This window comes from Labrus bergylta, chromosome 11, assembly GCF_963930695.1.
Source record: "Labrus bergylta chromosome 11, fLabBer1.1, whole genome shotgun sequence".
In the NCBI taxonomy this organism is placed as follows: Eukaryota; Metazoa; Chordata; class Actinopteri; order Labriformes; family Labridae; genus Labrus; species Labrus bergylta.
Genome location: NC_089205.1, coordinates 1,048,554 through 1,062,350, shown reverse-complemented (window position 1 = coordinate 1,062,350; position 13,797 = coordinate 1,048,554). Strand labels below are relative to the sequence as shown.

The window sequence follows — 13,797 nt, the reverse complement described above, 5'->3', positions numbered from 1 at the left end:
CTGAGCAAAGTGCAGCTGCAGATTCACTTAGAAAATAATTTCATTTTCTCATTTTCCCTCGATCAAACACATCACCAAAGTACGCTCAGAGCCTGGTTGAACTGAGTTGGATGATTTTGTTGGTTTTAAGTCGCTAAGCTGTCCTTTTCTTCACCGTCAAGACTATAATAACTACTGGCATTAAAAAAGGATCAGACTAAGACACTGAGATCCATGCCACAGGAGGTACAAGCAGCATTTAACAGATCTCTCTTTCTCTCCCTTTGGCTCAATGCTCATACAAATGAGTTGCTTTTGTCTCCTACCCTCAGTCTGGCAGGCCACAGAGCTCAGTAATCAGAAACCTGCATGTAAAACTGGTTTTAAAAATAACTATGAAAAATAACTTACTCATACATTGCCGCTTCAAAAGACGTTTTTTTATTTGACTCTAAACTCACTTAGTGTACACCATGAAAACATCTCTGCAGCAATACAAATGAAAAGTAAAAAAGGTTTTGTTTTTTATCTTAACAATCAGGCGATCTTAATTAAGATGTGCAGAGGGGACAGACAGTTTTCATTTTGTGCTGATATTAAAAGGTTCATTTTTTACATTTGTTTGCAAACAGAAAAAATGAAAAGACAAGTTGTCCCTTTCAGTCATTGAAACAAATATGAGCTTTGAGCCCAGCAACATTCATTTTTATGAAGTCAGTATTTTAATAATATTTTCAATCCATAAAATGAAAGCTCCCAATATTTTTTGTAATTTGCTGATTTTATGTTAGGGTACCAACTAAATGATCATGGTGCAACAAAACAAAAACAAACATCTTAACAGTTCATCTTCCAGGTTACATTCACCCACAGAGACGTGCTCTTATACTGCAGGTCTCTGGGCTACGCTCGAGGACAAAAATGAACCCAAAACTGTGAAAACCATGCTGAAATATTGTACAGTATTCTACCGTGACGCCACATAAGTACAGAAATCATCTGCTCATGTAAGGTGAGCAAATATACAGAAAAGCTTTCATTTACATTTCTACTTAACTGACATGATCATGTCACTTTATTGTTTGTGTAACGTATAGGCCACATTCACATAAAGTTTACACAAAGTCTTCTTCATATCTGTGCTCCTGAAGTCAGGTTAACTGAGTTCACTTGTGCTCAGACTCCTCATCTACACCCATTAACAGTCATATATGTGATCCACCCACAAGCTAAGTACAGTACATCTGGATTTTGTGCAAATCAATTTAAAATGTACCAGTCCTTTTTTTTTTTTCATGAAAAACTTAGAAACATAGATGGATTGTTGACCTTCAACTAGGCCAGACAAGAAGATTTGAAGTATTCTGCACACAACTGGTCCTGCATTTTCATTTAAATTAAATCAGAGTTATGATGGAAACCACACATACAATGGCAACAGGACTTGGTAAGCATTTCTGTTAGTGTATTTTCAGAACAGAAGGTGACCTCTTGACCCCTGTTTGGAGAGCTGGTTTTGACACACACACACACACACACACACACACACACACACACACACACACACACACACACACACACACACACACACACACACACACACACACACACACACACACACACACACACACACACACACACACACACACACACACACACACACACACACACACACACACACACACACACAACACACACACACACACACACACACCATTGAACTTGTTGTATTGGGTTTATTGTTGCTTGTAAACTGGCACTGGTCAAGAAAGTACCATGTAGCAGAAGAGAGAGGAGACTTGTGTCTCAGGCTGTCTGAGCCGGGACCGCCCCGTCACAGTATGGCTTCATGGAGAGGGTCTGGCTAAGCTGATAGGAGAGAAAGGATCAAATAATTTAAATATGTCCAGTCACTTAGTGAGTGTGCTTTAAGTTAAGAGTAGCCTCTTTTCTCCTATGCGTCTTTGGTCCAGACCCTTCAAACCCCTCAGCTCTCATTTCTCCATGAGTGACAGCTTAATGATACGCTGTAACTCTGCTTCCTCTTGGCGCCGCTGAAGCTCCGCCTCTTCCTGTTCCCGAGCTGAGATTTCCATGGCGATGCGAAGCTGCTCGTCATAGCAGCAGTTGGTGGGCTTCTTCTTGGAAGGGGTGGAGGAGAGGTTGGATTGGGAACAGGGCTTGTGCTGGGGGGTCCTTGGGTGAGGATTGGGAGGGGGGTTAACAAAAGAAGAACACAGGTGTAAATTCAGTCAGGGTTGCAGTGGATTATTTTCACTAAACAGTTTTTTATATAATCAATGTTTTAAAATCATTTAGCAAGGCTATAAAACATGTTTTGGTTTCCAGGGGTTAAAATTCACTTTTCCTGTGTTCATGTTTCAAACTTCTACATAGTTTGTCTTCTGGTAAAGAGACCATCCTTGCAAACATGTCATATACAAACTTATTTTCCAGCTCCACACTTCATGGGTTAAAAAACTTGTTGTTACTGACTTCAATGTAAGTTGTAGATTGAAGTTTAGCTTAATAAGGAACCTGTGATCTTTGTAATGACTTCACTCTCATGTGTAGCCTCATTATTGATGGCTTATTAGAAAGTAGACACAAATACAATTAAAAAAAGAAATAGCTGACAACAGTCTAAAAAAGAGACACACGTGCACAGACTTGACATAAAGAAATGATTGTAAAGTCTATTGTCCAGTAAAAGAGCCCAATATACTTATGAGAGATTATTTCAAAAGTGAACAATCCTAAAGAACTATTTTTCCACAGGATGTTAAAAGTAGATCAAATGACATAACTGGACAAAAAAATAAGGTTACCACATTCTATTCTGTTTTCATCTCAAACACATTGTCCTTCTCCATGGATTATTTAGTTTCTTTGGATTTCACGAAGTTAGGAATCTCAATGACATATTTAGAATACTTAATTTAAATCAGACAAGATTGCATTTGTTTTTTGTTTTTTTTACCTCTTACATGATCGAGAGACACTCCAAGCCCTTTTAGGATTTGAATAAGTACAATAAGTTAACATGCTTGGTTTCATTTTGATTTAATTTATTTACAGTCTGTGTATCTGCCAACAGATCTGCACATAGGGAAGACATAAAATAATACTTTGTCTAAAGGTAAGAGATGAAGAGTCTTTCTTTCTCTCTCTCACAACACAGTCGACAGGAGGGGAGAGTCTGGACTGATGTGAAAGAAACTTTTGATATCAAAGAAATGGAAGGGTGCAAGATGTTGAAGAGAAACCATCGACTGACTGTCACATTGTTCTACTAAAGAGAAAGAGGCATGCTGTAGGAGAAGTCATTTGATCTTGAATTACAATAAATGCTTTTTATCTTTATGTTCCTCGTCTGACTGCTGTTCATTTGAGTGCTACCTTCTCTGTTTCTCATCCTCATCTCAATCCATCATGCAACATGCTGTGCCTTTCACCATCTCTACAAAATCACTCCTCCCAAAAATGACTTTCTTCAATTCAAGTCTGCCTTCCTCTTGTCAACAAGTGATTGGAAGGAGAAGAATGACATTTAGTCATTTACAGAGCAAGAGGAAGAAAATGACAGAAAGAAAAATCGATTTTTACCTCTCTAGGCGACTCGGGTCACAGGAGAGAGGGATCGTTCCTGGTTTGCTATTGGTCAGTGCCTCCCAGATGGTCACCTACAGAAAGTTGCACAGGAAGTGTGAGTGTGGAAAACAGAATAATGAACGGATGAAGCGATGGCATCTCATTTAACAGATGTGTCCTCGCTGCAGGTTTCTTACCTGTTCATGTATGCTCATGTCACATACAGCACATGGACATCCAGCTGGCTTTATAATGAATTATGTATCTGACTATAAATTATGAATACTACTACTGATACACCTATTACTGATAAGATGTGATTGAAGTGAATGAGCACCTTGTAGCATTACACTTTTAATGTACATCTTACATATCTTCCTTCTTTAATCATTCAATGTTTTTAGTTTTATCTTCATGGATAGTACACTGTACCATATTTATAATGTGTTGAACTAGAAACATTCAGCGCTCACTGACATTCTGTGAGTATTCCAGAGATCTGTTTGTTTGTTTCAGGGACTTTCAGGGACGCATAAGTCAGGAGCAGGTGTATGCTGGGGGCTCAGTTGGGGAAGTCTGCATAGTGACTTCTCTTCTACTGGGTAGTTTACTTCAATGGTGAAATATCACGACCCTCTGATATGTTTTAAAAGATTAGAAAAATTATGTCAATGGTAAATGATGTTTTCAAGAAGGCACAGTCAAGACTCTTCTTCTTTAGGGAGCTGAGATCTTTTGAAATGATCAAGAGTCTTCTTTATGTTTTTATCAGAGAGGCTTGGCTAGTCTCCTCTTTTATGCTTTTATGCTGTGGGGGGGTGGGGAGTGGCAGCATCTGTGTGGATGATAAAAACAGGATCAATAAGCTGATTCAAAAAGCTGGCTCTGTGATTGGCATTAGACTCACTTGAGATCACTGTTCATAAGAGAATGAGGACCAAACTTAAAACTGTTTGGATCTATGAAGGCGATCCTCTACATGGTGTTTTTAAAGGACTCTTTAGTGATGTCACAATGTTCCACTGAATGGCTCAGGAGCTCCTCTGTTCCTGCAGCAGTCCGATATTTTAATGAACATTTTTAGTTTGTTTAATTGTGTGTATGAACTGACCAGGTGACAAATGAGTTTCCCTGCAGGGGATCAATACCATTTTCTAATCTAATCTAATCTGATGGATTTGAGTTTGTAAAGCACTTTTCTAGTCTTCTGACTACTCAAAGCGCTTTAACACAGCAGGTCACACATTCACACTTATTCTTACTCTGATGGCAGGCTGCTATGTAAAGTATCAGCTACACATTCATACACTGCTGACAAAGCAGCTGGAACATCTTGGGGTTAAGTGTCTTGCCCAAAGACAAATTGGACATGTGGCTGCACGAACCCCCAACCTTCTGGTTGAGAGATGACCGACTCCACCACTGAGCCACAGCCTGTTTCTCATTCTAGTAGATGCTGTTAATCGCACAGTATCAGCAGTATAGTCCATTAACAAATGCTTCACTACTGTATGAAGAGATTGCACGACTAGTCAGGACAATGTCCCACTGCTGGGACATTGGACCAGGACGTTATGAAAACTGGTCAGCTGATTCCTCTACAACATCCCCCTCTTCTATTAAAGCTAAGAAAACTGTGTGGAGGAGATGGATTTTATCACTGGCCCATTTAAACTTCCTTTTTGTACTTTTGGAAGAAGGCTGAGCAGCAGGATCTCTGGGGTTCTCACATCTCAATTGGGGCAGTTACTGTTAAAGGAGTTAAAAGATTTAACAAAATAAAAGGTGATATTATAATGATATTATCCAATAAAAGCCTAGCAGGGCTAGCTAGTCAAGTCTTTGGACTTACAACAACACAAAATGAAGTGTGAGGAATGGATTGATCTGTGTGTCTGTTTGCTCTAATTTAACTTCCCATCACTTTTCAGAAAACAAGGAGCATTTAATCAATCCCAGTATGTGGGATTGAGATGTTATTAAGACATTTTTAGGAGCACAGTTTCTGGGTAGTTCTTACCAACAGTAGAACCCTGAATGCATTACAAATTTAATGTAGACGCTCTATCCTGTCATCTTGTTATTTACTGACCTGGCTTTAGTTTGATAAAGAAGGTGAAGAAGACATACTGTTATTAATCCAAGAGGGGGAGTTCAGTTTTACAATGTAGGCCAGGAATACACTCACATGATCCTATGGACATGCACTAAAGCAAGACCTTCCTATTCTTTTATCTTGTGTTGCCTTTACATGCTTATTAAAACTTGGTTCTGAATTCTTTATCATTTTGAAGTGCATACAAATACAGCAGCTTTAGACATTTCAGTTGTATGCTAACAGACAAGATATGAGGGGGGGGGGGTGTCTCACCAAATACATTGTGAGTAGACCCCTTTACAAACTTACATATATCCTAGAAACGTTAAATAAGCTTGAAATATTAAAAGGTGAGGAGGAGCCGGCAATCTTTCCTAATTCAAGGAACTAAAATAAGCTCAACTAGCTCAGCTGATTAAAATGATATCTGCAGCAATAACTGTCAGTTTAGCAGGCCAAATGAATTGTCACTGGGTAGAAGTGAACAGACTGCTTTTCATCCCTTTGTCTCCATCTTTAGTTGGAAAAATTAGCAAGATTTCAAGTGATTAATGTGCAACTGCTATAAATTCAAACTGAAAGCGTCTGGAGAGAAAAGTCAGACTGACTGGCATAGCAACAGAGACTTAGGAGGCGGAGCTTATCCAAAAAATCTTGAAAAAGTTCTCATTTGGAGTTGTTTGACCAGATAGAGGATAGCAGTAGCTCACTCTGTGGGGACCAGAGGGTCACCAGTTCAACTGGCAGAAGAGTCAGAGTATGGAATTGGGATTGGAGGTACCTGTTCACTCCCTAAGAAAAGCTCTTTAGCCAGGCACCAAAGCCCTAACTGCTGAAAAGGTGCCTGTTCATGTGCAGCCCGTCACTCTGTCATCCCCCCCCTCACACAAGCCCACCTGATCATACTCGGAGCCGGCCTCCAGCAGACTCTGCTGGATTGCAAATTGGAGAAGGTCTTCTGCATCATCCCTCATGCTGTCTCTCTGTTTGCCACCCAGCATGGTGTATCCAGGGGGGGGCTCAAAAACACATTGGGGAATCTCTCCTCCACGACATGACACTGCAGCACATGAGGGAAAGGGCAAGAGATGGCATTATGGGAAGTCAAACAACACTTTGAGTTAAAAGAAGACCAATCCAGATTAGGACTATTTCAATTATTTGGAAATATATTTTGCAACTGAACTACTAGTCCATGTATTTTTATTTTTTTTTCATGGGGAATTCTAGCCTTTACTGGATAGGACAGCCGAAGAGAAACAGGAAATGTTAGGAGGAGAGTAGGGGATGACATGCAGCAAAGGGTTGAGGCCGGATTCAAACCCGCGGCCACTGCAATGAGGACCATAGCCTCCCCACATGGGGCACACAACATTACCGCTAGGCCAGGGGTCTCCAACCTTTCTTTATCTGAGAGCTACTTTGAGATTTCTCTTCATTTCTCAACATTTAGCAAAAACTTTATCAGTCAAATCACTCACATGTATTTACACAGCACACATCAGCTGAATGAAGCTGTTTGTACTCTGTGAAATTATCAATAATCTTAATTTCACATCAAGGTCCAAGAAAAAAACATGAATATTTTACACTTCTTCTTGTGCCACATAGTAAGCTATGGTTGCTGAAAATTCACATCAATGTCCAAGAAAACAATACTGCTTTACACTTGTTTTTATGGGCCAAATATATGAACTGTCGTCAGATTTTTTTTTTTTAACACAGTCGGTCAACCTGCCCCCAAGCTACCTGTTGGAGACCCCTGCTCAAGGCCATGTATTTTTTAACATTTACTATTAACAAAGACTGATAAGGATTACATCCAGGATTTGAGAATTGGTAACCTTCACATTGTAAATGTTGTCTTCTCTCTGCATTGCTGCAAATTTAAATGAAACTTATCAAGTGATAGGATGATGAAAGTAAGACAAAACCAGAACAAAGAGAACATATCAACATACAGTAGGTGATAAATCCTTCTTATGACTGTGTGATACTACTGTCAGCACTATATGTGAGATTCAGAATCAGCTTCGGACTATATATCTGTTGAAAATCACTTGTTAAAGTCTCCATTTTCAAGATGATTCTCAACACTGTAATTTGATAGAAAAGAATGTGTCCTATGCTGTTATGTTCTTACTGGTGGAGCTGGAGCTTGACACACTGGAGGAGTCACTTCCTGGAGAAGGGGTTTCTGTCCTCACAGTCTCTCTCTGTACATCACCCTCCACCACAGGGTCATTGTCAGCACGGACCCCTGTCCCCTCCTCGCAGCCGTTCAGGTTACTGAATGTGATCCTAGCATTCAGGATGTGGTAGAGAGGGATCTCTGAATTCAATAAAAAGAAACAGTTAACCAAGAGTGTCCTTTTGAATACATTGTTTTCTTATAAAAAATGTCATTTTATCTCACTTTCTCCCTATTTTTATTTTGTTCAGTTGATCTTTTATCTTTTTATTAAATGTAAAACCTTGCATCATTTCTTTAAGCCAACCATCCCCTTAACTTCCCTCCCTTCCTCCTTCTATCAATCTCACTAACTGTATCTCTGCTCTCACCAATCTTGACAGGGAAGCCAGGTGGCAAGCGCAGAGTGATGAAGTCACGCAGCTTAGCGAACAGGGCGTTTGAGATGGCCATGAGATCGATGATGGGCACCACTTGTTCTGCCAGAGACAGAGGATGGGACTCACACAACCAGAGCTTGGCTTTAAACCTGGAAACAAGAGACCACACACGTTACAAACACATTCTGAATATTATCCAAAAACATCAGACCTTAGTAGTATTTTAAAGCCATGGAGGCAACATTCATGTATATAGTTATTTGGCTAGAGGAATACAAATATATGAATGACATCAGCTTAGAGTGAACATCAACAAACAGCTGTTATATATATATATATATATTATTATTATTATTATTTTTTATATTTAACCTTTATTTAACCAGATAAAGAACCCATTGAGATCAGGATCCCTTTCACAAGGGTGACCTGGCTAAGAGGTCGGTAGCACATGTCAAAAGAAAAGTTACAATTAAGTGACAGTATAGCTTAACAATATAGTGTTTTCAATAAAAAGAAAGTGTGGGAGCTGTGACACAACAATAAAACAACAATTTAAGATTTTAAAAACACGCTGTCTGTCCCTCAAGATAGAACGGAAAGCTCCAAGTGGAATAAGTTCAGGGAGTTTTAATTCAGTCTGTAGAGTATTCCATGCTGAGGGGGCAGCAAAGCTGAAAGCTCTTTTTCCTAATTCAGTCCTTACCCGAGGAACAGATAGAACAAGTGTAGTACAAGAACGCAGGGCATAGCAACTGCTTGTTCTCCATAATAAAGCACACAAATATAAAGGAATCAAGCCTAAAAGAGCCTTAGAAATTAGGGTCAGCCAATGTGCGTATCTGCGTGCACTCAAAGAAGGCAAGTTCGATTTCAAATACAATTCACAATGGTGGGTGAGATGACTACAGCCAGTGACAAATCTCAGTGCCGAATCAAAAATAGTGTCCAAGGACTTGAGACATTTGGATGACGCACTCAAATAAAGCAGGTCCCCATAATCAAGAATGGGCAAGAAGGCTGCTGACACTAATTTCTTTCTGACCCTGAGAGAGAAGCAGGTTCTATTTCTAAAAAAGAACCCAAGCTTCATGCGAAGTTTAGTGACCAGATTATTGATATGAGCTTTAAATGAAAGCTCCTGATCTAGGATAAAACCCAAGTACTTGTAGTTTAAAACCTGCTCTATAGGTTTTCCTTTAGATGTTACAATATTTGTAATGTTCTGTGGTAGCATCTTTGTATGAGGGAAAACCATGAGCTTGGTTTTATTTGTGTTTAATATAAACGAGACTGGATAACATTAAAAGCAGCTTGTAAAAACTCAAAAGCCTGGGTGAGTGAGGTTGAACAGCAATAAATAATGGTGTCGTCTGCATAAAAATGATACATTGCATTTGACAAGTTATTACAGAGATTGTTTACATAGATTGAAAATAAAATGGGTCCCAGCACTGAACCTTGGGGCACCCCTTTAGTAATGTCCAGAAAGGAAGAGGTAGTTCCAGCCACCTGAACACATTGTGTTCTGTTGGATAGATAGTTGGCAAACCAGGCAGCTGCATGTTTAGATAAGCCAGTGTGATGTAAGGCTTGAGTCAGCAGGTTGTGGTCTACTGTGTCAAATGCTTTCAAAAGATCAATAAAAAGAGCGACACAATATTTTTTGCTGTCCAGAGCTTCAATTAGATCATTTAGGACCTTCAGCACAGTTGTAACAGTGCTGTGCTGTTTTCTAAAGCCAGATTGGAGGAGATAAAATATTATTTGATTCTAAAAATTCCTTTAGTTGGTCACTGATGATCCTCTCAAACAATTTAGCTAAAATACACAATTTAGAAATTGGTCTATAGTTATTTACATTTGTGGGTTCACCCCCTTTTAACAGGGGGAGAACAAAGGCCGACAAAGGCCACTCACAGCCTGCGGAGTCAAGGGTGTGTTAAAACTAGCCAGACCAGCATTTGTCAGTTCAGGGTTTAGTGACTCAAACAAGGATCCAGCAGAAATAAAATGATCATTAAAACAATTTAGTATGTCTGTCTTATCAGACAGTGTACCAGATTGAGTAATTAAAGAACTTGGTAAGTCATTAGTTGTCACATGATTTGAAGAAGATTTTATGACTTGCCAAATTTTTTTAGGGTCATTTATATTTTTTATGGATTAATTTAAGTAGAAGTCAGACTTAGCACTCTTAATAAGGGAAGTACATTTATTTCTAAGCTGGCGAAAGCTGAGCCAGTTTACCTCTGTCTTTGTTTTCCGAGCCCTGGCCCAAGCAATGTCTCTCTCTTTGAGGAGGTTTCCAATTTCAGAGGAAAACCAGGTATTTTTTTCGGCCCTTTACCCTAAATTTTCGAAAAGGAGCACGTTTATTGACAATACGTCGGAATTCATCATGAAAGTATTCCAGAGCCAGCTCTACATCATCAAATAGAGCAACTCTACTCCACTCAAAGGCAGCTAGATCGTGCATAAAAGCTGAGATGCAAAAGTTTTTAACATCTCTTTTGCATATAATATTGGGCTTTGACTTTGGAAGCTTAAGAGTTTCTTGTAGCTGCAATGGTACAAGGATAACTCAGGTCATTTGCAAACACACCTGTATCCGTGTACTTGTGGGGAGCGTTTGTTAAGATAAGGTCAAGTAAGGAAGATTTTGATGGGTTTTTAGTATTGGGCAGAGTAGAGGAACTGATCAATTGAGTTAAATTTAGTGAGTCACAGATAACTTTTAGATTATCAGACGAGGCAGTCAACCAGTCAAGATTTAAATCACCAACCAAAAGAAGCTCACTGGAATTAAACCTGGTCACGCAAGATGCAAGAGAGGCTAGGGCTTCAGGGGAGGCAGAGGGAGGTCTATAACAACCTATAATTGTGAGAGATTGGCCATGGGAGAAATCAAGCTTCAGGGCAAGGAGTTCAAATTGTTTGGTGATGGAGAGTGAGGATAACAGGGTAACATGAAATTTGTTTTTCATATATATAGCCACTCCTCCACCTTTTCGAGGGCGATCACATCGGAAGACATTATACCCATCGATAGCAATGTCCTTGTCAGAGACTGCTTTACTTAGCCAGGTTTCTGATAAAATAAGGATGTCTGCATTGGTTGACTGAATCCAGATTCTAACAACATCTAGTTTTGGAAGCAGACTCCTAATATTTAAATGAATTAATCCTAGGCCTGTCCTGGCTCTGAATTCATCAGGAGTACTAATGTTATTTAAAGCAGGGCCTGGATTCGGTTGTACATTGCCTCATAGCAGGAGTAAAAGTAATATAAAAATTCTCTGCTCAGAAACCTCTTTCTGCTATGTAAGTGACAAAGAACAATGAAATGGACTCCTGAAAAGGAAAAGCCAACTGACAGTTAAAGGATGAAGGACAAACGATTGGTCAGAAGGTTTCAGCTTCTGGAATGAAACAGGATATTAAAAAATAGGGTTATTAAAACAGTAATATCCAAACCAAACGCTTCAATATATTCAGGAGACACTGCAGGATTCCCTCCTTTGAGTTTCTGCACTTGGAAATGAGTTTGAAGGGTGACATTAATGTGTGCATGGCTTCCTGTTCTTTTACTGTAATCACCTCTGGGTCTTGGTGGTTAGCTGGCATGGGTGGCCAATGTCCCTCTGAGTTGGTAATATGCCGGGGTTGAAGTATTCCTCGGCTGTCAGCGCTGCAGGATTGGTCACAGCAGGACAGGACATCTGGGTTACCAGGGCCTGCAGACAGTTAATAATGAATCTTTAAAAACTGCTTTATAACATGTGGCTGTTATTTAAAATGCTAATCAATGCCACCATATTTTTTGTAAAAATGTAAAATGTGTTTGTTTTGTTATGAATGTTTGTAATTTTTTTGTTTGGCTATTGTCTATTTGGGAACTGACTTCATACTTAGATTTTGAGATTTCTCTTAATTTTTCAGCATTTAGCAAAAATGTTATCAGTGTCTTATTTAATTTATTTTAACAGGGAATGTGATTGTTCACTGCTTCACAGTCAATGTCTAAAATACTCATATGTACACATAATTACAGGAGGCAGAGGCTCATATGGACTTCAGTAACAGAAAATACATTTTTTATTTTACATTGTTGCATTTAAAAAACAGCCGTGCACAAATCATTGGAATATCTTTTGTAGAGCAAATACTAGGCGTGTGTGTCTCAGTGTTTTTAATCAAGAATAGAGAGGCTTAAAGGAAGAATGTGTGATATTTTACACATAAATACAGCAGAGTATATCCTATGTCTACAACGAGTGACAAGCCCTAGACCCGCCAGCTGTTGTACTGTTGTCGGAGCTTTGTTTACATCATGTCAACATGGACGGGACGACCTTACATATAAAACTGTTTTAGTCAAAGATAAGAGAAAAGAAGGATAAACTAGTCTACTCACTGATTATTTGGATGTCATGTAAGTTGTCTTTAGATCACAGTCATTCTGTGTCAATTTATGTGCAATATGAAGCTATGAGCTAACCAAAATGTGTTAACATTAGCATGCTAACACAACAATGCAGGTCACAGGCAAGTGCAGCTCAAGCCAAGGACAATTTTGTCTGCTTCTTCTTTTTTTTTTTTTTTTAAAGATTTTTTTTTGGGGCTTTTCATGCCTTTAATGCAGAGATAGGACAGTGGATAGAGTTGGAAACCAGGGAGAGAGAGTGGGGAATGACATGCGGAAGGGGGCCACGGGTGGAAGCGAACCCGGGCCTACCGCTTGAGACGAGAGTCTCAATACATAGGACGTGCGCCCTAACCATTGCGCCACCAGCGCGCCCCTGCCTCTTCTTCTTAATGGTGATTAATTATGGTGCGTCCTAATTCATCACTCCTTCATGTGATCGTGATTGGAGAGGGGTTGGAGGTGTGCTGCTGGAGGAGTGCAGAGGCTTCAGTACAGAGGAGGTGTCACTAAACAGCAGTTTGTTTTGGTTTAATGCTGGGCTCAAGAGCGACATCTACTGAATCAAAAGAAATCGCACAGTCTTCCTTTAAATGTTTAAATATGCAGAAGCGAGGGTGAATGGGAAGAAGTGAAAAAGCAGAAGGCAAAAAGAGGAGAAGATGGTATGAGTAGGGGCTCATCAGCAGAAAATAATTAAAGAATATTATCAATATTGGAAAGCTGGTTGAGGACTTTGAATTAGTGTTTTGCTCTGAGGACATTGTTTCCTGTCAAGTCTATCAAAACATGCAGTTGATAGTGATGGTGCTCATATGGAAGATCATTCATATCTTATAAAGAATGTTTTGAAACTTTTAAAAAGTCATCATTTTATAATTTTTCTGTATGATCTGAACATCTTTATTCACTAAACAATCACTTAAACATTGTACACTTACCCCATTGCTCGGCCCCATGTGTTGCTCAGCGATCCCGAGGAAGTTCTGCAGTGGAGTCTTTCCACCTTCTCAAAGATACACAGAAGTGACGGACTGAGAGGATATAGTCAACAATCACAATTCACAACCCTTCCTGTTTGTCTTCTCCACTACAGCTGTCCAGAGTTACAACATAATAACGTATCAGCAGA

General features: G+C 39.4%; 1 protein-coding gene across 3 annotated transcripts in view; it reads right to left on the bottom strand.

Moving 5' to 3' along the window:
• Positions 1-404: 404 nt before the first annotated feature.
• Positions 405-13,797, bottom strand: part of ankrd13b (ankyrin repeat domain 13B) — a 42,784-nt gene continuing 29,391 nt past the window's right edge. For 2 of the 3 annotated variants that reach the window (XM_020644573.3, XM_065960043.1), the window contains 7 exons: positions 13,607-13,674; positions 11,840-11,976; positions 8,231-8,388; positions 7,812-8,000; positions 6,565-6,728; positions 3,586-3,662; positions 405-2,175 (listed from right to left, as the gene is read on the bottom strand). In XM_020644573.3, the coding sequence (XP_020500229.1) occupies positions 1,974-2,175; positions 3,586-3,662; positions 6,565-6,728; positions 7,812-8,000; positions 8,231-8,388; positions 11,840-11,976; positions 13,607-13,674 (995 nt within the window). In that variant the 3' untranslated portion in view covers positions 405-1,973. The remainder of the gene's footprint in view (positions 2,176-3,585; positions 3,663-6,564; positions 6,729-7,811; positions 8,001-8,230; positions 8,389-11,839; positions 11,977-13,606; positions 13,675-13,797) is intronic. The other variant, XM_020644574.3, reaches the window with a different exon arrangement.